Source organism: Mustela nigripes, chromosome 14 (assembly GCF_022355385.1).
Source record: "Mustela nigripes isolate SB6536 chromosome 14, MUSNIG.SB6536, whole genome shotgun sequence".
In the NCBI taxonomy this organism is placed as follows: domain Eukaryota; kingdom Metazoa; phylum Chordata; class Mammalia; order Carnivora; family Mustelidae; genus Mustela; species Mustela nigripes.
In genome coordinates this window covers 54,644,379-54,670,785 of record NC_081570.1, presented here as the reverse complement: position 1 = coordinate 54,670,785, position 26,407 = coordinate 54,644,379, and the positions used below count along the sequence as shown (strand labels likewise).

The window sequence follows — 26,407 nt, the reverse complement described above, 5'->3', positions numbered from 1 at the left end:
CTTTCGTGGACATAGATATGGTCTATTTTGATTTAAAAAAGTAAGAACTGATTTATTTTCAGTCACTCAAAGTAAACTGCATAGACGCTTGCAAGAGCAAAGAGAGAAGAATTTCTGAAAACAGAAGATGAAAAGGTGTCACTTTTCGGATCCCAGAGGCACCTGCTTCCAATAAGAATGCTCTGATTCTTCCGTTGTCCGATGTGAACAATTACAATTAGCTTGTACCGTGGAATCATCAGGTCCTTGACCTGGGTTTTAATAACCTAGAAATTGAAAGAAGAACAGCAAAAAAAGATCCTTAATTAGTCACTCTGAAACTTAGGAGTCTTTATCTTTGTCATAAATATAGTGGATTTAAGAAAATCACATGGTGTGTTGTAGATATTTTTAGCAACTGTTTAGAAACTTCACTATGATTTCCTTTAAGCACCGTTCTTCTGAGATAGGACATTTAGAGACAAAATTAGAGCACCAGCAATAAATCTACATTTTCTAAGACACATGAAAAAAACTGTAATCCAGAGAACAGGATTTAAAGGATTTATTACATTCTTTGAAAATCTATGTTAAGACGGCTTCCCTTCAAAGAATGTTGGCATGAGAGTTATACCACCTTGTTTACATCTAATTAAGGGAGCACACGTCTGGAGTCTCCTGTAATAAGACTAACCATGAATGTTTATTAAAGATCTTGTTATAAAGAGGAAAGTAAAGAAAACCTAATGGAGTGCCAGCACTTTAGCTGATAAAAATAGAAATGTATTTAAAGACCACAATATCTGTATTCGATGGCAATCAAGAAAACTAGCTTGAACAAGAGAAAATGATCACTAAAATATATCTTTGGCAATAAATTTTTTTTCTTCCAAACATTTTATTTATTTATTTGACAGACAGACATCACAAGTAGGCAGAGGCAGGCCGAGAGAGAGGGAGAAGCAGGCTACCTGCTGAGCAGAGAGTCCAATGTGGGGCTCGATCCCAGGACCTCAGGATCATGACCTAAGCCGAAGGCAAAGGCTTTAACACACTGAGCCACCCAGGTGCCCCGGAAATAATTTTTTTTTAATAAATGGTCATTTGTAAACATTTTTTAAACAAAATACATGCAAAATGATACACATAATAGTTGTCTTAGGCAAAGGCTTTTTACACACACACACACACACACACAGAATACGAACCCGTAAATATTTTCATAAAATATAAATAAGCATTTTTACTGCTACTGCAAATTAATTGCATTCATCAAAAAGTAAGTGGTTGTCCTCTTAACAATATTCTAATTAACCCCGGGAAAATCACATATATACCTCAGAAATTGTTTTAGCCATCTGTCTACAGTGCTCTGGTTCATATTGCTCTTCTTGCAGATAGTTAGTTAACACATCTTTCAGGATTTGATTGACAATGGCCACAGGAAAATGTTGGGTGGGACCTGAAAATACAGATGAAATTTCTAAGTGATTTCAAATGTTCTCCGCCCACCCATCGTCTAATCAAAAGAGGACTGAATCATGGAGAGACATTTCATCTTCTGGGTGGCCTCTATTTAAGGAAAAAGTGGTCTTAATTAGGCTTCCAGACAGGTTCTCTGGCAAAGGACCAGAAGAAAACACACTCTGCCATTTATTAGACTACCTAAAGAGTGTGGTCAATACCACTGAGATTTGATTTTGAAAGTATCCTCCTTCCCAGTTCCCACTATTAATGACATACTTTAAAGTCTCAGCATCTTTCTAACTGACCCCCCGCTCTTACAACCCCAGCTTTTTCTCTCCAATCTATGTATACCACACTACAACTGGAGGGGTCGCTCTAAAACCCAGATCTGGCTATGACATTTCCTGTAGCAAAGTCTAAGGTCCAGCGCCTCTAACCCCTTTGCCCCCACCATAGCCCGCTCTGTGGCTGCTGCTCCAGTCTCTTGAACTTCATCTGTCTTTCAAAGGATGCTTGGGGACATTTGTTCTTGCTCCTCTTTTTAAGTGGGATGACCTTCCCTATCTTGTTCATCTGAAAAATATCCACTCATGTTTCAAGGCCAGCTGAAATGTCTTCTCCAGGCAGCCTTCTTCTTCTCCTCAGGTAAAAAGAAAAAAAAAAAATCCCTTCTTTTCAGTACCCCCAATTCTCTGGGTCCCCACTGCTCCAAATCCACCTGACAATAGCTAAAGCATTTCTGCCTTTCTCCTCAGTGAAATGGTAAGCTAGATCAGATTTTATCCTCCTCAGAGTTTAATACAATGCAAAAGGCAGAAGAAAGGTTTAATGTGTGATTTCTGAATTTAAATCGAAGTAAACATTGTATAGGTAATAATCATAGTACAGATAATAATTACTTTCATTGAGCATTTTTTACATGTCTGTATTGTGATAAGTATATATTTATTATCATACATAATCTTGCAATAAATCACTGGGGCAAATTTTATTGTTATCTCCATTTCACACACAGGAAAACAGAGGTTTAAATACATTCAGTAACTTGCCCAGAATCACACAGTGGCAGAGCTGAGAGGTACTTCCTGTTTTATCTGACTAGAGCTTTTATTCTTAACCACATTTAGTCCATGTTCACAGCAGAGGCTTCAGATGGATCTTCTTTATTCTGCATCCCAGGAATCTTCCCTGTCCCTCCTGGGAATATTAACTTCATCATCTCTCTGCCATTGCATGGCATGCACATGTGCCTGGAGCCTGGCATATAGTGGCTCCATCATTAGTTGCTGAATTGATACAGATAAAGGACTGAGATCCAGAATTATATTCAATTCTATTTAACTAGTCGTTAGTATCGTTTCGTTGTTTATTTTCAATGACTGTATCAGGGTCTCAAGACACATATGGCACACTAAAAGTAGGACAACTCCTGGAGGATTTACTAAAGAGACTCCTTAGGAAGTTCTAAGCAGGAAACAGGACCAAAGGATAGTGACACTGAGGGTGTCACCGCATCCTAACCCAGGCTTGAGAGGTCTGAGAAGGGAACTCTTACTAGATCCATTAGAGGCATATGGAGAGCCCTCCCTTGAGGGCAGCTATGCCTTTCCGCTGATGGATGCAAAGAGGGTGAGATGAACCCACCGTCAGGGTTTGGGGGAAATAAAGACCCCAGCTCACACTCCTTCCCACTCTGACTTCAGTGGGAACTGAAGTTTTCCACTGGCCAGATTTAACTGGAAGGTTACAGCCTGGGACTGTACTTGAGTTAGGTCAGCCTCCTGGGGCTCAATACATAGTACTTGTATTTTGATGATTATATGGGAACTGTTCAGTTAAATCATCCTGGGGGAATGCATCTGGATTGGTTAAAGGGAGAGACACCTGATAAAATGAGTATGAGGATTAACTCCAATATTCAGTTAGTAGGAATCTGTGTTCTATAGGACAGACAAGCAGTTATAAACATGGTAGGCTTGTAGGTTTACAACTCTATGCTGGTCCTGACTGCTCCCATCTCATGGGGTCAGAGATAGGGCAACAGCCCGTGTGGGCAAGTTCCTAAGCACCTACAAGCCTTTGTGAGTCTTTTACAGTTCCATTTGCATTCTTGAGTGAAACAAGTCTAAATTTGAGAGTGGTTTCCCATTCTATTCAAGGAGGTTTTTAAAATTAACATTTAATGTATAATTTGTTTCAGGGGTACAGGTCTGTGAATCATCAGTCTTACACAACTCACAGCACTCCCCATAACACGTACCCTCCCCAATGTCCATCATGCTGTCACCCCATCCCTCTGACTCTCCTCCCCTCCTGAACCCTCAGTTTGTTTCCTGAGATTAAGAGTCTTTTATAGTTTCTCTCCCTCTCTGGTTTCATCTTGTTTCATTTTTCCCTCCCTTTCCCTATGCAAGAAATTTACAGATGATATTACTGGCTTGGACTAAATTAAATAGGTTATGTATATTCTAACTATACCTTTCTGTTCTTCACTCCCTCCTACCAAGCACGCATATTGCATATACCTTGACCTACACCACTCACATGGAACTTAATTTGGTCACATATTAGAGTAACTTGTATACATCGTTTCCTTCAGCCAACAGTAAATTCCCTCAATGCATTTATCTGGGGACAGCCTCTTGCCTTCTAGGAAGACAAGAGTTTTTCAACTCTAACCAGATAGTTCTTTAGGATCTGATTTCACTTCCTTGAGCCCAAGTCCAGGTTATGATAGATGGCCCAAGCCAGGACAATTAGAATCCTTTCTCAGAATTTTGATTTTAAACTGCAACTAGGGGGGAAAAAAGCCAACCCCTTTCTGGTGACAAAAGTTATCACATGTGATCCTGAGGAACTGTAGAAGGCCATGACTCTCACCATGGAAAGGAAGGCAGGCCACAGTGAGAAAAGGAGACCCACACCCCGCTTTGTGCTGCAAAGACAGAATCCTGGTTGCCCCTGAGTCCCTGTTTCCAGTAGCTCCTACTGTCTAGCTGTACCAATTTCCTTTCTGCCCTCGGCTTTGTGGTTTTTAAAAAAATCTCATTAACTAGATCCTATTTTGAAATATTGTCATGGGGGCGCCTGGGTGGCTCAGTGGGTTAAAGCCTCTGCCTTTAGCTCAGGTCATGATCCCAGGGTCCTGGGATCGAGCCTCACATCGGGCTCTCTGCTCAGAATGGAGCCTGCTTCCTCCTCTCTCTGCCTGCTTCTCTGCCTACTTGTGATCTCCATCTGTCGAATAAATAAATAAAATCTTAAAAAAAAAAAAGAAAGAAATATCGTCATGGACTTTTCTTTTCTCATTGTTTTGTGACCTCTCCTCTATGCAGCCAGAATTATCCCTTGCCTTGCTCAGGCTGGGACACTGAGATGCAGAGACAAAGAAAGCATGGATGTTCAGCTTTTGCCTTCCCAAATGATCTCCCTAATCTACCTTCAGATTTAACTAATGGGAATGGCAAAAGTTTTTTTCTTTTCCTTTTCTTTCTTTTTTTGAATAGACTTCTTTCTTTAAGGGAAAAATATTTTTAGAAATCGAAAAGCAAAGATCTGAAGAAAGGTTGGAATGAAAAAAAAAATAAAGGAAAGGAAAACAAAAGAAAAAAAGAAAAGAAAGAAACACTTGTTACAAAAATATATTTAAGGCAGAATAGATAAAAATTTGGTTATTTAATACGTCTGTGTGTCAGCTTCCCCAAATTGGGGTAATAATAAGAATTCTCATGCACTGTTTTTTATTAGGATTAAATGAGGTTAAATATTTAAAACTTTTAGAATAGTGCCGGCCATGCACAACCCCCCCACTCTTGAGTTATTATTATTAGTGTGGTTGTTATCCTTGCTACATCATGTTGAGGGAGGAGATGTTGCAGAGAAGGCAGCAAGATCGGGCGAAGGTGTAAGTAGGGAGGCAGTGAGACCTCCACAGTCAGGAAGGATCCTAGCGGGTAGAGGGAAGTCAGGGGAGAGAGCCTGACAGTTTCTGATGACAGGGCCTGATCACCCCATGGAAGCTGAGCTCAAATGATGTCTCTCTTTCTCTCTCCATCTTCAGGTTCTACTTTTTGTTATGTTGTCAGGCAGGCTGTCTCGATGTGACAACAAAAATATAGCCACCGCTGACCTCCTGCTTACAGTCAGTGTTTTAAAAGAATCAGATACTTCTAATTAATCAATGAGAAAATTTAAATGGTGTTTTATTACAAGAAATATGCTTTGATTTTTCCATTCCCTTTTTTCTTTCGTTAATTATACTTATGCTTTCATCTCATTCTGGCTATAATTACTCAGATAAAGGAAGGACAAAAATACTAAGCATTTAAAATGTGTTTAGATGATGCAAGTATTATTGGATACACTGAAAAATTAAACACAATAATGCCGATGATTGACAGGTTCCCCCCCACACACATAATACTCTTTTGGGAAGTATTGTGTTGTGTAGATAATGAGAGAAAATCTTTACCAAAGGTCCACAGAGTACCTCTCAGATGCAAAATAAACTCAGAAACAAGTAGCATTGGAAATACATTTTTGTCTGAGTATTAACAAGACGGCTAGTTGAATGCTTAAGAAATGAATTGTTAAGCATGAAAGACTTTGATCCTAAAGGAATAATTCACATGACTTTTTGTAAGAAAATATGGGAAATAACTTTATACTGAGCTATTTCTAACATTACTTTTCTAACTTGGTTCAACACTCAGTACTTCTAAAATTGATAAGATGATTTAGTTTGTTTATTAAAGGAAATACATTATGAAAATGTATCCTTATGAAGAAGAAACACAGGACTTCATAGTTCAAATCTTTTATCTTGTCAAAATCTAATTCAAACCATTTCAGCGTGCAGAGCCCAATGTCATAGGCATCGAATTGTTAAGATCTTTTAGTTACAAGTGGAGGAATACCTGACCCACACCTAGCTTGCCTAATGTAAAGTCTAAGAACAGATAGCTGAATTTAGGACTCAAATAATGATGTTAGGATTTAGTGTTCTCCTGGTCTCAGGCTTCATGTGTTGGGGCAGGATGGCAAAAGCTCACATAGCCATACTTCTTTCAAGTTTCAGAACCTAACTGGCTTCTTCAACAGCCCAACAACATTGTCTATGTTGAATCTCAAAGGCTTTGATTGGCTTGACCTATCAAAGGGTCATATGCTATCCCAGAATTAGTCACTGTTTTATCTTTGAAGCCAGTGTCGGCTTTAGCAGAATGTTATGGACCAAAAGTGGTACTGATGGCAGCAGTGAACTTCTCCAAAGAAAACTGGGTAAGGTTACCGGAAGGATTGGAAAATTATGCTGGATGGCAGGAATATTAGTTGTCTACTCCAGGCACTGTGAGAATACCAGGAGACTGACTAATTACGGAGTCTTGTAATCCGTGTAGTCTTGGGGATTAGTGTAGAGAACGGCTACAGGCCTAATGGGATGCGCTGATGGTCTATAATTTTCTTGAAGTTAACTGGCTACAGATGGAACCACTCTGGCCCATAGAGTCCTTCCTTTGGTCATTGGCAAGTCTCTGTGGAATTTCTATATAGCAGTAATTATATACAGTGGGCAGATAATAGTGGGCAGGTACACATTTAGAGAAAACAAGTTGGTCTATGCGAAAACATGAATGGGAAAATGTATTCACTGTGGACTCCATCTGGGAGTATAGGGGCAGGTGCAAAGATCTTTGTTTTCAAAGACCCAAAACCTCAGTGGAAAGAGATAAACACCTCTTTCAACGAGGGACCAGAAATCATTTGCTTTGGCTTTGAAGTCTTCCCCCCCACCCCTCCACCTATCAACAACATTGGTTGGATTTGCTGGATAAAACTTCAATACATATATCTTTCTTTTAACTTGAGCATATATAAAATAACTGTATAAGGATAATCCAGAAATACCCAGAAATTAAATTCTTGGTCTAGTACCACACAATACACATTAGTGCTGCCCAGTGATTTGCTTGGGATTTAGAAAACACTGATAAAGAAAACTAAGCAATGGGTGTTGGCCCTAATCTTGCAGAGGAATAAATTAAAACAGCATCAAATCACTTAATTGAAACCCCTTATATTGAGCTAGTATTGAAGATAAGACCATGTTATCAGATACTATTTTAAGTAAATAATGAGATTAGAAGTTTAAAATAAAGGGACACCTGGGTGGCTCAGTTGGTTGAGTGGCCAACTGATGATTTCACTCAGGTCATGCTCTTGGGGTCATGGGATGGAACCCCATGATAAGCTCTGTGTGTTCAGCTCAGAGTACGCTTGAGATTCTTGCTCCCTCTTCTTCTCCCCCTACCCCCCAAAATAAATAAATAAATAAATAAATAAAATCTTAAAAAAAAAAGGAAGTTTAAAATAGAAATGAATGATAAAATAACAGACCCAACTGATAGGTGTTTTCCATCTGAACTGTAAGGCGAGAGGCCTCGTCACCCTGGCTAGGTTCATCCGTATAGCACACAGTACTCCTGGAGCTAAAAGCAAAGGGGAAGACAAATTTCAATAGTTAGGATAATAATAATAACAACAAAACACATTGTTGCTTTTAGCAAAAATGTTACAAAGGTAAAGTTTCTCTAAGAATATTTCAAGCAAGTCTCCGTATCAAATATCCCAACGTCTAAAGTATAAAACATTTTAGAGAGGGAACAATCAAGACCTAGAGAAGTTACTTGGAGCAGGTCTCCATACAGTGGTTGAAGCCTAGTGCAGTCCAGTGAAGCCCAAGGCATCTGACTCTTCAGAAAGTGTTCATGAGTTGGTCTGTTTCAAAAGCCATTGCCAAAGGCATCTCCACCACAATGCAAAGGCACTCTCCTCAAAGTGGACAAAACTAACAAAAGGGACTGGAGAATATAGGAGGAAGCTTAAAATTCTGGGAAACACCTATATATGCTATTAAACTTCATAAAAGTTCACAAGTTCACTCTTAAACATACCACACAAAATCCCATTAGTAGAAAAAAGCAGAACAAGAAACTCACCTACACGGCGAGAGAAACGACAATTCACCCAAACTATTGCAAATCATTAGCATTTTCAACATTTCAACATTAAGAAAGGGTTTTGGCTTGGTTATAAGGCAATGTAAGCTTATCCAGGTGCTGAACAGGAGACCCAAGCAAAGAGGAGCCCCTAATGTCCCTCCAGCACCACTTAATTCTCCTTAGGTCAGAGGAAATTCAACTGTCACTAATGGCTGTCTCAGCTCTACCCCCAAGTCTCTCCACCTGTGAAAATGGAAGTTAAGACAGATGTCATTTCAAAGGAGATATTACAATAGCGTGTATGTGTGTATGTGTGTGTGGTTATGTGTGTGTGTTCAGAGTGACCACTTTTCTAAGCAGGCTATGTTTTTTGCCTTAATTAAATGACAGATATTTGTTTTTAATCTTTTGGGATTTTTCTTTTTTTCCTCTGCAAGGAGATTAAAATACTTAGTTTTCAGCTGTTTGAAATGAGTAAACTTTTTGCAAATGATATTTTAAGAAAATCACAGATAATCTGTTTAAAAACTCCTTAATACAATTTGTGTAATAAATGAGGGTTTACCCACCCAACCCCAAGAAATCGATGCAAGTAATTATGGCTGCATTTTCACGATAGATTTCTGGATTAGTGATTTAGTCCTCATTCTTGTAACACCTGCTTTCCCCAGTTTCTGCTGCCCTTTGAAGTAGCAACCAACCTGTTTGGCCACATGGGCTTGCAGGTGTTGTGGGTAGTACCCACAGAAGATGATCGCTTCTGCTCAGAAAACCCCACGTTGCAAAAGCCCCCTGATCTGAAGATAAACCAGCCTGTCCTGATATAATATGTGCTACTTTTCACTTTGCAAAGACATTTTCCAGCAAGGATCTCGTTTTTCCTTCACAAGACTCTCTTAAGTTAGTAAACAAGTTATTCTACCCATTTCAGAGATAAAAGGAATGAGGCAAAGGGCTTACTGCCATACGTATAGGAAAGGCAGACTCAGATTTCAAACATCCTATTTACCTTCCCTTAGCAAAATCTCACACATGATCATTTCAGACAGAAAGAAAATAGGGACAACCACCACCTAAACCATTAATGACTGCATTTGAAACCTTCTTACACAAATATACAGCAGGTGTTAATAAAAACCCAATTTCTCTTCTACTGAACACCTTGTGAAAAAATCATAGAGAAGCAGTGTTGGTACAAAACTCAAAGTAGCATAAGTTAGAAGTCTCGGACAAAAATCAAACAAGGATTTTTTTTTTCACAAACAGTGCTTACTATTACTTTGTTTCATGTTACTGAAAAGTTGATAATCAGTGCAGTAGTATTTATCAGCATGAAACTGGAAAGTGTCATAAGTGCAGTTTAAAAAACCTGCTGGCTGAAGAGAGGTGTGCAATCAGAAGGAGTTGCAGACTGACTTTTCAAAACTTACGAAGGCGATTCTGTTCCGTGCCTTTTCATTTCCACAGTAATCATGTAAATGCTGCATCCTCATAAAAAAGTTCAAAACATAGAAAAGTATAAAGACTAAAGTAAAATTACACAAAACATTACTAACCCCAGTTAGTACCTAACCACCGTTAACAAAAATCTTTTTAGACATGACTGTACATATGGAGCATATGATAGATGCTTGTTTGTTTGTTTTTTTTCCTTCACTTGAAAATGTATCATGGATAACTTTCTGTGTTGATAGTAATCTACATCAATATTTTAAACATCAAGACAGTATTTAATATATGAATATACTACATTTTATTTACCCTCTTGTTCTTCCAGAAATCTAGGCTGTTTCTAAAACACCATCGTTGTGAAGAAAGCCATGGTAAACATCATGGTGGGGACTGCCTGCCATTGGCTCTCTAGTGTTCTCTCCTTCCTTGGTAGCAGAACTCTTTTTTTTTTTTTTTTTTTTTTTTTTTGGTAGCAGAACTCTTAAGTGAGTGGAGATATTTCTCTCAACACTAAAGACAAATTCTTGGATTTCTTTGGTGCTATTGTGGCCACGTGGCTTGTAAGCCAATGAAATGTAAGAGAAAACTTTTGTTAAAATCCTGAGAGAGTTTCCCCAAAAGAGTGAATTCAATCAAGAGCAGCCTGTTTATATCCTTGATGACTGGAATGTGGGTATGACGGCAAGAGTTTAGCAGCCATCTTGGGTTTTGAGATGACCTTATAAATTATATATCGGGAAGAGAGAAGAAGGCTAGCTAGGTACCTGAATTGCTTCCCTCCAGACTTTTTACATAAGAGAAAAATACAGTTCTATTTTGTTTAAGTCTTTTTTAAAAGATTTTATTTGACGCAGAGAGATCACAAGTAGGCAGAGAGGCGGCAGAAAGAGAGGGGGAAGCAGGCTCCCTGCTGAGCAGAGAGCCTGATGCAGGGCTTGATCCCAGGACCCTGAGATCATGACATGAGCTGAAAGTAGAGGCTTACCCCACTGAGCCACCCAGGCGCCCCTACATCACTAATTAAAAAAAAAATTATAAGAAACATTGTATAATACTGATACAAATTCTAACTGATACAGAATTTGCTACTTGGAAGTGGGATGTTGCAAGTACTGGAGAACAAGACTTGGACTTAGTTTTGGGAAGGAGGTAAGGCTTCAGAGAATGGCGTTTTAGATATTTTTCTGTAACCTGGCATCCTTTCTCATGCAGAAAGGAAAACATTTGGTTCATCTATTGCTTTCTTACCATGTATCCACTAAAACTATACCTTCACGGCAAATTACAGAAATTTACTTGTTACCTTAAAAAAAAAAAACCTCTGTTTATATTTTTTGAAACTGAGATTTGCTTAAAATGAGATGGGTTGGAAAAAAGAAGAGTGAAGAGAAAACAATGAGCTGAAGAGAAAAAAGAAAATATTTATTCCTTGAAAAAGAAACAGAAGGAAGAGATAAAATATTAGAAATGCTTGCAATCTGGGTAGCTAATTTGAAATCAGAATATGGGCTCGGTAAGTTTTGAGAAATAAAAAAGATTCTGAAATTTAAAAAATTGAGAAATAAAAAGGATTCCCCATTAAAAATGGGGAATGACCGGCAGCAGTTTAGAATACTGACTGGGAAAATAAGCAGTATATATTTTCTATTTGATAAACAACTTTACTCAAGCCCTTTGAAATTTTTACAAATGAATATGTGAGATGCTCAAAAAGCAACTTTATAATTTTAATTACCAGTGCTGTATACATAGCAGAAAACATTTATTGGGTGTACGTCCAACATTACAAGTGGCTACATTTCAGTTGTCTATGACCAGACTTCCCATAGTTTATAATAATCCTTCTAGATACATGATCTCATTGCAAAGGGAATGCTGTAGTTGATCTTATTTTTGAAATGTGAAAAATGCTCTTGCTGTCTGTGTTTCATCAACTTATTGGCATTTAGGGAGGAATAAGATTCTATTGGCAAAACATGTCCAAGAGAGTTGTCAAGTTTTAGGAAGGAAGGTAGATGGAAAGTAAACACAGGGAAACTGAAAGTCTGGCAGAAACTACTGGTGAAAACAAGGAACAAATCAACAAATCTACAAATTGGTAACAATTTGTAACCCAGTGCAAGTTTCAGTAATACTTGGAATCAAATCTTCTACTGCTGAGGACAGACGTGGCCATTAACCTGGATGCAGAACTAGCTGCGTGAAGTTGGTCCACAATAACAAAAGGAACCCATCTCTATTGTATCTGATTGACACTGGAAACATCCATGCCAGCCCAACAGCCTGTGTTCTGATTATCAGGAAAGAGGCAAAAAAAAATTATCTAAGCAGCTGGAATATGTTTACTCTTTGATGAAATTCAGTTCTCCTGAAACAGCTTACAAAGGTATTTGCTGATCATTCCTTGAATTACACCAAATAAATACAAGGCTTGTCTTATTATCATGACTGTTAGACACAGAAGTAATTTCAATGAAATCTCACCAGCCTCATTAGTATCTAATTATTATTGAGAATTCATGTCCAGACATTTTCACTGCCATTATTACGGAGATGTTTGGAAGCTGCAGTAAGAGATAATATTTGAATGTATAACTGGCCTTGGAACCATTAATTTAGTAGATTAAGAAAGAGTATCATCTCTTTCTTCCATTTGTAACCAGAAAATGCCTGGAACGATCATATTTTGAATGGTATCATTTAAGCAGTTTTCCCGCCTAAATCTGTTACTGAAGTTATGTGCTGCCTCCCAGTGGAGTTATTTCAGAGCGCACAGAGTGAAAAGAAGGCTTCAGGATGATGTACACACGTCGACTTCGGTTCTTCTGTTCTCTCTCATTCTTTCAACAAATATTTATGGCTCATAAGGGGCAGCCTGGTGATACAAGAAAAGTTATTCCTGGTGCTCAAGAAACAAGATATTGCAAACAACATGAAATATGCATAAAGGCTCACTTAGTTGAGAACTTTCTGCCTCAAAACATCCACATTTTATGAATGTTATGTGTAGAGCAAAAACATACCAGCCTTACCCGGTCACTAGAAGATGGAAGTTATCTAGCAAGGTAATTTAGTTTTGTGGCCATTTAGTTTATAGCTAGTTTGCTGGATCTTTATGTAGCTTTGAGATATATTATTCTCATTACTGGCCCCATCATGCCAGAAGAGAAAGGTTATAATACAAAGAAAGGCCAAGATACATTCTCATAAATGAGAGAGGAGAGAAAATGACAACGCACGTATTCTTGTAGGATATATTTCTCAAGAGCAGGAATGCTTCTGAAGGACAAAAGAATAAACCACACAACATACAGAAAATCTAGTTCTGATGTGACTGAAGATTATCGAGGAAGGGTGACTGACAAGATAGTGTGTGGATAGAAAATCAGAGCGTCTGAAGCCCACTGAACTAACGTTTACTCAAGAGAAGGTGAGGTTAAATCCAAAGGCAGCTGATGAAAATTCTGTTGCAGCTCCTTGATGAATGGATAGATTCAAAGTTGCATTACCCTTAGCAATCATCTCTCAGCTGAGGCTGAGAGTATGGGTCCCACGGCTACCACCGCAAAACTACCACCGTGCCGCAAAATGGAGAATATGAAAAACTGTGGTCTATCTCAACAGATTTTCAACACAAATAAAAGTTTCTGTCCTTAATGATTATATTTATTTAGTAGACAGGAAGAGAGCACAAGCAGGGGGAGCAGCAGGCAGAGATAAAGGAAGAAGCAGGTTCCCTGCTAAGCAGGGAGCCCGATGTGGGGCTTCATGTGGGGCTGGATTCCAGAAACCCAGGGATCATGACCAGAGCAGAAGGCAGACGCTAAACTGACTGCGCCACCCAGGTGCCCCTCTTTTTTTTTTTTTTTTTTAATAGATGCACAATGGAGTGCTTTAGCAAGAAGGTAAAAGTATGCCATGTTTTAAACATTCGAGAATTTAACAATTCCATTGCTGTAAATGCATCTTGTGTTTTCAAGATGAAAGTCCTTAGTCATCTGGACTTAATAGCTATGTGGACCTGGGAACATAACCTGTCTGTGAGCAACAGAACTTGTTTGTTCAGGAATTAGAAACCTGCAATAATTAGTCATTCAAAAAATACTGAGTTGCTGGCTCTCTTCTAGCTTCTTGGGATCCCAAAATGAAACAAACAAAGATCTTTGCCCTCAAGGAACTTAGTGAGAAGGGACAGATCATAGATAAAAAATACTAACCTAGTAAATATATACTCTTTTAGAAGGTGATAAATACTACAGGGGAAAGAATTGCTTTATTAAGGGGCCTTGAAAGTAGATGGAGGAGAGGGTGCTGTTTGCAGTTTTCAATAGAATGGTCAAGATAGGCTTCCATGAACGAAGACTTGAAGGAGGTGAGGAAAGGCACCCTGTGGATAGCTGAGGGAAGAGGGTGTCAGGGAGAGGGAAAAGCCTATGTCCAGGGTTTGAGACAGGAGGCTTCTTGGTATTTCTGTAGAAGTGCATAAAGGCCAGAGTAGCAGGAGCAGAGGGAGTGAGCAGGAGGGTGAAGGAGATGAGGTTCTGAAGGTGTTAGGCAGCCAGATCATACGGCGCTTTGTGCACCACTGTAAAACCCTGGCTTTCACTCTGAGCAAGTGGGAGTCTATGGAGTGTTTTGAGCCGAGGAACAGCAAGATCTGCTTTAGAGTTTCCAGGGATCGCTTCAACTGCTGTTTTGAGAATAGACTACAGGCTGGCAGGTGTCAAAACAGGGAGACTGGTCAGGAAGCTTTTATAGTAATCCCGGAGAGAGAGGACAGTAACCGCTATGGACTAAATTTTGTCTCCCCAAAATTCATATGTGGAAGACTTATTGCCCTACGATGTGACCATATTGGAGCTACTGCCTTTAAGAAGTTAACTAAGGTTAAGTGAGGTCACAGCGGTGAAGCCCTGAGCCAAAAATATTGGAGGCCTTCTATTAGAGGAAGAGACACCAGGGTTCTCTGTCCATCATGTGAAGACACAGTGAAGAGGTACCCCTCTACAAGCCAGGAAGAGGGCGGACACGAGAACCTGACCATGTTGGCATCATGATTTCAGACTTCCTGATTTCAGATTTCACAGCTCCAGGACTGTGAAAAAAAAAAAAAAAAATCAATTCCTATTATTTAAGCTGCCCAATCTATGGTATTTTATTATGACCACCTGAGCTGACTCAGTGGCTCAGACTGAGATAGGAGCTGTGGGGGATAGTGGTCAGTAGTTAGATTCTGGATATATTTTCCAAGTTGATTCAACAGAATTTCCTGAGGCATAGGAAGTGGGGCCGTTAGAGAGTTCAGTTGAGAGCATGTTTGAGATGGTTACCATATACTGAAGTAGAAGGTTAATAGGCAGTCAGATCCATGAGTGTGGGTTTTGGGAGAGTTATGGAGATGTAAATTTGGGGGCATAATACTATGTCTCAGTCATGAGCCTGGAGGAGATTCCTGAGGGGATAAGTGCAGGACAAGAGGCAAATAGGACAAAGGACTGCTCTCTGAGGCACTCCAACATTAATTAACTTCTCTGTGGAGAAGACAGGAAGCAGGAAGAAGACGGAGAAGGGGGAACCCATGAGGTCGAAAGTAAACAGGAAAGTGTGTGTCCTGAAGCCAGGTGAAGAACTTGTTTCCGGGGAAAAGAGTGCTCAGTGGACAGTGCTAAATGCTGACAGGTCAAGTAAGATGAGGACTGACTACTGGATCAGCAACGTGAGTCATGATCTTGGTAAGAGCAGTACCACAAGTTCAAGGACAGTCTGTTTTGTTCACCATGGTATCTTTAGCACTTAGCACAATGCCATGACCCAGGCAACAAAAATGTTTTTAATGAATAAAAGGAATGATACTAAAAAAAAATAAAAAAGTAATGATACTGTCTCATTATGATTCTCATTTTATAGATGATGTAGTAAGACCCAAAGAATATTAAATAGTAGCTGGGTAAGTAGATCTGGGATTCAAACACAGGTCTCATTTGACTCCAAAGTTCTTTGTGATAATAATAATTAATATTTGCTCTGTTTTTAGATGTGCTAAGAACCATTCTAGGTGTTTCCATATATTTTTTTTAATGAATTCTCATCATACCCCAAAGCAACAACGACTACTTTTAACCCACTCTATAGAAGAAGAAGCTGGGGTAAAGCGGGCTCAATAACTAATGCAAAATCAGCTTAAGTGCTCAAGCTGGAACTTGACCTCAGCCAGTCTATGCAGAACCCATCTCTGAGCCACTCCATTCAACTCCCTGGCTATGCTGTGGCTCTTCCATCCCCTCTTTTAGAAACACTGTACTAGTTAGCCAGAGCTGCCACAAAAAAGTACCATAGATCAAGTGGCCTGAATCCCAGAAATGCATTACCTCAGTTCTGGAGGCTGGACGTTTGAGAACAAGGTGTCGGCTCGCTTGGCTGCTTCTGAGGGCCGTGGCAAGAGGGGTTGGTTCTCGGTGCAGATGGCTGTCTTCTCTCTTTGTCTTCACATCCTCTCCCTCTATGTGTATTTGTGTCCAAATTTCTTTTTCTTAGAAGGATACCTGTCATGTTGAACCTACCCTAATGGGTTCATTTAAACTTAACTACCTCTTTAAAGATGCTGTTAGCAGGTAAGGCCACATTCTGATGTACTGGGAGTAAGGACTTCAGTATGAACTTGGCAGGCATGGCGCAGTTTGGCCCAGGGGTGTGGGGAGTGCACCTTTTGGTCCATATGACAAAGGACAACACTTTCATGACATCTCCAAATTCTTGGGCAGAGAACTGCAGATTCTTTGCTCTTTTGTGGTCATCTGGGAAGTCACTCAATCTCACCAAGTGTCCGCAGTGTATGGGGAGAATAGGGCATGCACATACTTATTTTTTCTAAACACTGTTGGATTTATTCTCTGAACAGATATCTGTTTTCATTCTCATTTGTCTAGCAAATACCCACATTTGGTATCATTCTCCCTTCTTATATCCTGCCATTCAGATGGATACAAAATGGTATCTTGCTTTAATTTGCAGTTTTCTTATTCCAAGTGAGTTCGAGCATCTCTTTATAGTCCTGTTTTCAACCATCTCTTCATATTCTGCTTGGCCATTTGGGCTTTGCCTCTGCAAACTGCTATTTACCTTCTTTGACTGTTTTTTTTTAATTGCCAATGTGCATGATTTAAAAAATATATATATATCTTCTGCTGGCTTATTAACTGTGTCTATTATATTTTTTATTGAACAGAAATGCTAAGTTTTATTGTAGTTGTATTTATCAAGTTTTTTTTTCTTTATGGTTTTGTTTTTTTCATTTTGGGATCTTATTTGAGAAGTCTTTCTTTAGCCACAGGACACAAAGACATTCTCCGAAACTTCCTTTTATTAGCTTTATAGCTTGCCACTCAGAAGTCTTCCATGGGGAATCTACTAGGAAAATGGTAGAGAGTAAGAATCCCACCTCATTTTCTTTCACTAGCGACCTATTTTTCTCCCAACACCATCTATCAAAAAATCCATAATTTCCCCATTGCTCATACATGTTTCCATATAATCAGTAGTCTATTTCTGAGGTTTCTATGTGTTTCATTGGTCTGTTTCTCTGTTCAAGCACCTGTCTATTCCTGCATTTGTTATCATTTTTTACTTTCTACAATTTTGTGGGATATCTTAAGATGTGATCACATTTCCAGGGCAGTTTTTACAAAGATGCCAATGAAGGATTATGTACAAAGATATTCTGTGTGGCATGTGAAACCCAATCTAGATGTCCATCCCTAGGGGAATGGATACAAACATATGTGACATTAAAAACCACTATGCCACAGGGGCGCCTGGGTGGCTCAGTGGGTTAAGCCTCTGCCTTTGGCTCAGGTCATGATCTCAGGGTCCTGGAACTGACTGAGTCCCACATCAGGCTCTCTGCTTGGTGGGGAGTCTGCTTCCCCTCTCTCTCTGCCTACTTATGATCTCTCTCTCTCTCTCTGTGTCAAATAAATAAATAAAAATCTTAAAAACAACAACAACTACTACTATACCACAGTAAGAAGCAAAGCATTAGAATCCCTAGTTACATTAGTTAATTTAAAAAAAAATGTAGAACAGGATAAATGAAAGTGAGAAAACAAAATGAGATTTATAGCACAACACCATTTATGTCAGTCAAAATCTTTGGTAAGTATTTGTTCTGCATTCTTTTATGAGGTGGTCAGTCAGGTGCAGCACAGAAGGAGACTGCGGAGGAGACGCTGAGGAAAACACAGCTTGCTATACTCACAGATCCTAGAGATAAGAGACATGCCACACCATGCAGGGTTCTGTGGAAAAGCACCAGGGTGTCAAGATGCAGGGGACAGGAGCTAGGGAGAGATGGGGCAAGAGCCTCAATTGGGTTTTCTGAGGAAAAGGCAAAACTGGGCACAGAAAACAGTTTAAGACTGGCTAGTCTGAAAAATTTTGGTGGGCTACAGGACTTGGCTCTAGGCATTAAGGCAGAGGAATACTGTGTGCTGGGTGTTGGGGGGGCATGAAAAAGGGGGCTGGATCTGGGTTGGATGGTTGTTTATCAAAGGCACGGTCCCTGCTGAGACCTTGGCTAGCTTCAAGAACTGGCTAGACATGGGACAGGCAGAACCTCTTCAGCCAGAAAGTTTTTTTTAAAAAAATGTCAAAACATCATAATGCACAGAAAATTTAAAAAAAAATCTATGTATATATACTTAAATATGTGTATTCTTATGGCATATGTTGTGCTATGTGTATGAGAGTGGGTACCTTTTGAGAATCGGGAGCAAAGTGTGGAAGGGGAAGAAGAGGGACAATTAGATAAATACCGGGTTCTCGCCCATGTTGGTGATGGCAATGTGCTATGATAGAATGAAGAATATTTTCAACTCTGCTCCTGAGAGAAATAAGATAATATATGAGATAACTGGAGATCATAAAAGTATCTTCTCTACTTAACCCACAGGATTTTTATGAGAATCATATGGGTACTGTATGTGAAACAGTTCCATCATCTATCAAGGACAACATGATATTAGTTTTTACTATGGTTTAATTTGGGATCATGGCCATTTCAGTTTCCTCAAGCTTCTCTCTCTTTGAAGGGGGGAAGCTATACTTCATCCAGGTCTTTGGGGGGCTTTAATTTTATTTAGATGGAAAGAGAATTTATCAAAATCAGGAAACAGTTTGGGCAACATCATTTTTTTTTTTTTTTTTTTAACTGCGTAGGACCAGCTCACAGTAGTCTAGGTTAAAATCATAGGATAAGTTTATCGCTTTTAAAATTTCTTGCTCACTGCCTATCTTACCAGATTATAAACTCTCCAGGAGCAAGGATCTTTTCTTTGTGGTTCCCCCACACAATATAGTGCCTGGAACTTACTCATTGGTCAATAAATAGTTATCTCAAATGAAGTAATGAATGCAGTATTTTCCATTTTTGCAGGAAAAAATTTTCAGGTGGGTTTCATTTTACTTGAAAAAATGACCTTCTCCAGAGTAGAACTCCACAGTTAGTTACCTTTACATGACCAACGTGTGGCACAGTAATTGGTACAGAGTAACAGCTCAGGAAACCTTGATTAAATGAATGAGTGAAAGAATATCTTGTGCCCAACTGGGCTGTTAGATGCCACCAGTGGGTTTAAACAGAGAGCAGTGAGATCCATACTCAAAAGTTCTTGTAACACGACATCACTGTAATTTCGGTGTGAGACCAAAGAGAGACGTTTTTAGTCCCCAACCTTAGGCCTGACTTACTAGGTGAACTACTGGCCTCAGAAAAAATAAGCTTGGCTATCATGTCACATTATCCTCAGGCTTCTGTTTTCATTTTAAGAACATGTGAGTAGCACATCTGTTCAAATACTGTTTGAGGGCTGCCAAAGGCTGAGCTTCCAACAAGAAAGATGCCATTGTCATGACCTGCTCTTACCCATGAATGGGAAACCAGGTTCAGTTGAATCAATAGAAGAGTTTCTTAATGCAAGTTACACATAGATAGCCAATTTTCAGAGAATGAGAATACTTTCTTCTACACAAAAGCCCATTTTGCCACTTGCTAATTCTGTAGCTGTGGAACCTCAGCCTTTCTAGGCTTCTGTTTCTTCCTTTGCAAAACGGGAATGGTAACAGCATCTATCTTAGTGGGCAGGGTCAGCAAACGTTTCTGTAAAATGCCATCTAGCAAATATTCTGGCTTTGTGGGTCTTCTGTTTTCTACTGGACCCACTCCCTTCTATAGTGTGAAAGCATCCAGAGATGATACATACATGAATAGGAACATGGCTGTGTTCCAATACAAGTTTATTGATGGATATGAAAATCTGCATTTTTATTAACATCACAGGATAAAAAATATAAAAAAAATTTTTTTTCAGCCACGTAAAAACCATACTTAGCTAGGGGACTATACAAAAACAGGTGGTATGTTGGACTTGGCCCTTGGGCCATAGTTTGTCACCCACTGCTACAGAGGTTCTGTGACACTCAAAGTCATAATGAGGGCTCAATAAATGTTAGCTATTTTCAGCCCTATGACTATCAGTTATTTACGTGGAAAAGCAAACACAAGTCAAAATTATAGATGAAGTATGATGACAACTAGAAAGGTATAAAAAGAAATATGCTGACATGCTCACAGTTAAGATGCTGGGAGAGTAAGATCCAGCTTAAGATGTTTCTTATTTTAAGAATAAGACATAAAAATTACATCATAATGAAAACACAATTTAAATAAAAAAGATCCAGCCCTAAAAACAGTTAACAATAACTATACTGAATATAAATTCAATCTTCCTTTTGTAATTTAGAAGGCACCTGGGATATGCATTATGTCCAGGGATCAGTGTTAAGAACCAGTCAATACTGTAAAACGATGTAGACATAGAAACCAAGACTGGAGGGCTGAATCTATACCGACTTTTCACCACACCCAAGAAGTGGCTTCCCAGATAGGTCTACCTCCTACTCTTCTTTGCCTTCCTTATCAGTATGTTTACTGCTATAAGGCAAATAAATCCACAACTTAACAAGAGAGACAGGCAAGAAACCAGTCAAATACAGTAGTGTGTAGAAGAGAAAAGCAGCAGGAGCAGAAAGGAAGAACATCCAAATGGAAGTGGAAGTGGTTGTAGTTGAGTGGTTTGGAGAAAGCTTCCTAGAACGGTTGAGTTGGAGCTAAATCCAGGAGAAGGAGAAAAATGAAGCCAGAGTGTAACAAGAACATTCCAGACAAGGGTATCCCTGAGAAGGCAACATGGGGCAATGGCTGGAGGCAAGACAGAGCACTGAAGGATTATAAATGTGGAAGTTGAGTATGGCCAGAGAGTAGGATGCAAGCAGGATAGTGGAGAACACAGCGGTTGAGAAGTAGGCAAAGATCTCTGACACTATAAGCCTTACTCATGATTTAGGACTCTATCCTATTCACCAAATTGTTTCTTGACCATAAACAATTTCATGGTAAAATGGTGTTTCATTTCATGGTATTTCATGGTAAAATGGTGAGAATGAGGTCTACCTGGTAGGATTAATGCTGGGGCTATTAAATGAGATGATACATTTGGTCCTCAGTGTATTTCAGGATAACTTTTATCTATTGAAATTGATCTAGTAAAAAAATTGTTTTTGCCACTTCAGAAAAACAGTGTGGAGATTCCTCAAGAAATTAGAAATAGAGTTACCCTATGACCTTGCAATTGCACTACTGGGTATTTACCCCAAAGATACAGATGTAATGAAAAGAAGGGCCAGCTACACCCCAATGTTCATAGCAGCAATGGCCACAGTTGCCAAGCTGTGGAAAGAACCAGGATGCCCTTCAACAGACGAATGGATAAGGAAGATGTGGTCCATATACACAATGGAATATTATGCCTCCATCAGAAAAGATGAATACCCAACTTTTGTATCAACATGGACGGGACTGGAGGAGATTATGCTGAGTGAAATAAGTCAAGCAGAGAGAGTCATGTATTATATGCTTTCACTTACTTGTGGAACATGAATAATACGAAGGACATTGGGAGATGGAGAGGAGAAGTGAGATGGGGGAAGTCGGAAGGGGAGACAAACCATGAGAGACTGTGGACGCTGAGAAAAAATTGTTTTTAAATAACTTTCAAAAGAAAGGTATATATTTTTCCCATGAAACTCTGCAATTTCAAAACAATGCCTCCATTTGATAGTCACTGAAATTTCAGAATTTCAAAACAATGCCTCTGTTTGATAGCCACTGAAATTTCAGAATTTTTCTGCTGGTCAAAGACTCATTTTGTGTAGGAGAACCACTCGCAAAGTCTGGTCCCAGATAGTGCTGAAGAACTCAAAAGTACGTTGGCAGCCTCCCAAATGACCTCTGTACTGTGAGGGCACTTGGAAGCAGGTCATTCATTTTCTATGAAAAAAAAAAAAAAAATCAAATAGAGGGTCCATGTTGAATGTTCTGAGAGTCTGAATTTCTAACTTTGAAATACATCGATGAAATGATCTCTTAACTGTATTTGTCAGTGAAAAATGTATCCTCCTGTGTTCGTAACACGATTTCTGTATTTTTGTTACTTTTAATTTGTATTTATATTTCATCAGTTAAAAATGGATGCTCTCTAATTATTCAAATTTGGCCATGTTCTGCTTCTATATGACTTTCTAATTTGCTTTGAAAGGCAAGATGTAAATGAAAAGGATGCAAGTAAGAATGACAGTTTCGTCTTCAGACGAGAGCAGTTTCTTTCTTTCTTTTTTTTTTTTGAGAGCAGTTTCTCTTTAAATCACAAAAATATGATTTATGTCAGGCTATTAATACAAATTCTTTTCAAAAAACTTAAGTTTAAGCTAACAAATATTTTAAAATAAACTTAAAAAGAACTTTTACCTTGAAATATTGGATATAGAGGCCCAAATGGCTTAGCATCAGAAGCAAAAGTTGCAGAGGTTAATTTTTCTCGCAGCTTTAGCTCTGACCTTGGCTGGGATTGCTACTCCTTTACATTTTCTATCTGTAAAAGGGTTGGAAAGTTGAATTTTAAGTTGAATATAACACACTCTGAGAGTAGAAAGTAGAAAGATTGGGTCTCAGAATTATAATGTAAATCTATTCTAGTCTTTCTGGTCTCTGCTCTGTAGGACCCACCAGCTCCTGCCGCCCATCCTTGCACACCCTTTAATACCACAGAAACTGTTAAGAAGGAAAGCTCACTATGTAAGTTTATTAACCTCTGCATTAGATAATTTGTTTTGCTTTCTTTCCAATGGCAATCAAAAAGAAATGTCATGCAAGTATTAAAAATTAATTAATCTTTTAAAGAGAGCAAATACAGTATGCAGCAAGAGCCAAAAAATGTACTTACTACCTTTAACCCACTATTATATTTCTGGAAAGAAAATAAGCAGAAACTTATTATATAGTGAAAAAGAAAAAAAAAAGTGGAAACAAACTTAAAATGCCCAAGAATTGGGACATGGTTAACTTATAACCCAGACAAAATATTATGCAGCCATAAGGATATGGGGTGGGGTGCCTGGGTGGCTCAGTGGGTTAAGCCGCTGCCTTCGGCTCAGGTCATGATCTCAGGGTCCTGGGATCGAGTCCCGCATCGGGCTCTCTGCTCAGCAGGGAGCCTGCTTCCTCCTCTCTCTCTCTCTCTGCCTGCCTCTCTGCCTACTTGTGATCTCTCTCTCTGTCAAATAAATAAATAAAATCTTAAAAAAAAATAAAAGGATATGGGGAAAACTATTGAAAATATATTACAAAATTTGTATAAAATAATGCTAAATGTCATATATATATATATATATATATATATATATATATATATATATCTCCCCCCTATAGAGAGAAAAAGATTAGAAAATGCAAAATCTATGCATTTATGTGATACTGAGTAGAAGAATTCAGGAGACACGTAAGAAGAAGCCGGTCTACACTGCATATGGTATTTCTTCTGCATAGATGATTTTTTGGGGGGTGCTCTTTGAAATGGTATAAAATGCTGCTGGAATCAAAATACCACTTAGATTTTCTCACTCTCTTTTTCTTTTGTTTTAAAAATATAGCCCAAAAGATGACTCAAAATGTTGTACTTGCCCATCTTCTCCTTTTTTATGTCCCAAAGGAAAATTTTTTTCTTCTGATAAGCAGTATGCACTGGTTATTCAATAATTGAATTTAGGTCATTAGACACTTGGTTACTCACTTTTTGGTGTATCCATGAAGTTCCTTCTGCCGGAATTCACGACCACTTAGAGAAGACACACTCCCTCTTTTCCTTACTGAATGAGTCATTCTGTCTTTAGCAATGTCTGACATCATCATAACCTTGGGAAAATAACTTCTGTAAAATAGCAGATGAAAGATCTGAAAACATTTTGGTTAATATAACACAGAGACTCATTCTAGATTAAAAAACAAATACAGATCATTCTTCTACCATTTGTATGGTTTCCTTAATAGTGATTTTTAGTAGATGTCGTTATTCTGGTCAGTATAATTGAAAACATGATAACTCTGATAACGTCCATCTATGCAATAGCATAATTCACATAAGCAGATATTAAACTGCAGCAAAATGCTTAAGAGCAGAAGAGGTTAAGTCACTGAGAAGAGACAGCCTTGTGTAGAAGATGTAATTCACACCCAAAATCAAAGAGTTAATTCCCCTCAAATTAATCTTGATAACAATTTGCTAATTAATATTTGTTGTTGTTGCTTTACTTTAAAAGTTAAAATTGTCTTCCTCAGAGGATATTTTTTTCAAGCAACAGTGACTGACTTTGCAAAGACCTGGAAGAACTTAACATGTAACAAAGTATTTTATTAGAAAACCTACTTCCTTCTCCTCAATGCTTGTCAAAAAAGCTGGTAGGAACAGACGACTCAGAATTTAGACCATAAGTCTACTGCCCTATTGCCTACATACAAATTTAGATATTCATTTACATTATTTTACAATCAGAGAATATGAGAGCACAAGGAAACATGGTGCTAGAAACTAAAACAGAGTCTCGGCCCACTAAAACAGAGTCCCTGCTTTCAAGGAGTCGGCATTGAGTGCACAGGACAGACAAGGGCACAATCACAAACCTCAGTATGATCAGTGTCAGGGTAGAGAGAAGCAAAGGGTTCTGGAGGGCACACAGAATGGCAGAGGCACTGTGTGTTGGAAGGGAGGCTGTGAGGAGTGTGTGTCTGTGCGTGAGTGCCTGTGGGTATGAGTATGTCCCCATAAGTGCGTGAGGCTGTGTCTGAGTTTCTGTGTACATGGAAATAAGGGTGTGCCTCTGTGTACCCATGTGTGCACCTGTGTGTATGAATGATTATCTGTGCACCCAAATGGGTGTGTGCCTGTGTGTGTGTCTGTGTGTGAGCCTTTGTGTGTGATGTGTCTGTGTCCTGAACGTATGTGTGCCTCTTGGTGTGTATGCTTTTGAGCATAGTAGGGTCTATGAATGTGAGTGTGTGTGTGCGTGTGTGTGTGTGTGCTTGAGTGTATGTTTATGCATAATGAGTGTGTCTACATGAGTGCGGTAGGACACTTTCAGCCTGATTAAGTGGGTCATTCAGGTTCTGATCCAAAGTGACACGGATAGACCTTGGACTGCTTCCTGGTTTCCAAAGCTGCGCAGCAGGCCAGAACTGGAAACTAGAGGTCCCCAGGGGAGCGGTCGCCCAAGTGTCCTCTGGCCTCAAAGGACCACTCAGGACTCATGCTGTTCCAGGAGCGAACCAAGCTGGCCAGCTCCGCACCTGGCATCAACCGAAAGCTCAGCCCTGCAGGAAGTCGGTGGTGGTGGGATTGGGGGGGGGGGGGGGTCGCTACCAAAGGGCAGGACTCATGTGGCAGTTCCCAAATTTGGGGCCACTGTTTCTATTTGTTGGGGGAGGTCTATTTGTTCGGGTGGGCGCCAGGAAGTTCATGGCCCAGGCAGGCAGGCCATTTCTTACCACAGGGCCCTCCCTCCTCAGCCCCCTGCAACCCTGGAACTTGCGGGGTCTTTCTCTTCTCCGCTCCCATCCCGCGGCGCAGCGGAGACGGCTTGCTTACCTACAGCAGCGCTGGGACTGACACGGTGCTCCGCTGGGGACCCCGGTAGACCTCCCGCTTGCTCACTGCGGGAGCCGGAGGCTCAGAACGGGGCTCGGTCCTCCAGGGTTTCCCTCTGCCTGCGGCCGTCCGCGCACTCCCCTTGTGCTCTGCGCCTGGTCTCCAGGGTGACCTCCTCAAACAGATCCCCCCACCCCCCTACCCCGGGAGACATGGTAGCTGCTTGGTCCTCTGAGCCGCCCTAAGGATGTCAGGATCTCAACGTGACCACCCAGAGGGCGCCGCCCTGAGCCTGATTGTGCCCTGGGGTGGCCGGGAGCTGGGGGGAACCGGTCATCCTGCGGCGAGGAGGCCTTCGGGGACTCAAGGCAGAGCCCGGTGAGTCCTCATCCTGTTCCTTCTCCCTAAATGTCTGGGGCAGGAGTGGGAAGTACTGCGGTTTCCTGGGAGAGGAAATCCGATGTACAGAGAGAAAGCAGA

The 26,407-nt window shown here is 39.8% G+C and overlaps 1 protein-coding gene across 1 annotated transcript; it reads right to left on the bottom strand.

Annotated features, from left to right (window-relative positions):
* Nucleotide 1: 1 nt before the first annotated feature.
* Nucleotides 2-26,407, bottom strand: DYNLT5 (dynein light chain Tctex-type family member 5). Its single transcript, XM_059376819.1, has 5 exons — nucleotides 25,928-26,407; nucleotides 24,080-24,217; nucleotides 7,843-7,934; nucleotides 1,317-1,441; nucleotides 2-266 (listed from the first exon to the last, which is right to left on the bottom strand). Exons 2-5 carry the CDS (start codon nucleotides 24,196-24,198, stop codon nucleotides 63-65), a joined length of 540 nt encoding a protein of 179 aa, XP_059232802.1. The 5' UTR covers nucleotides 24,199-24,217; nucleotides 25,928-26,407; the 3' UTR covers nucleotides 2-62.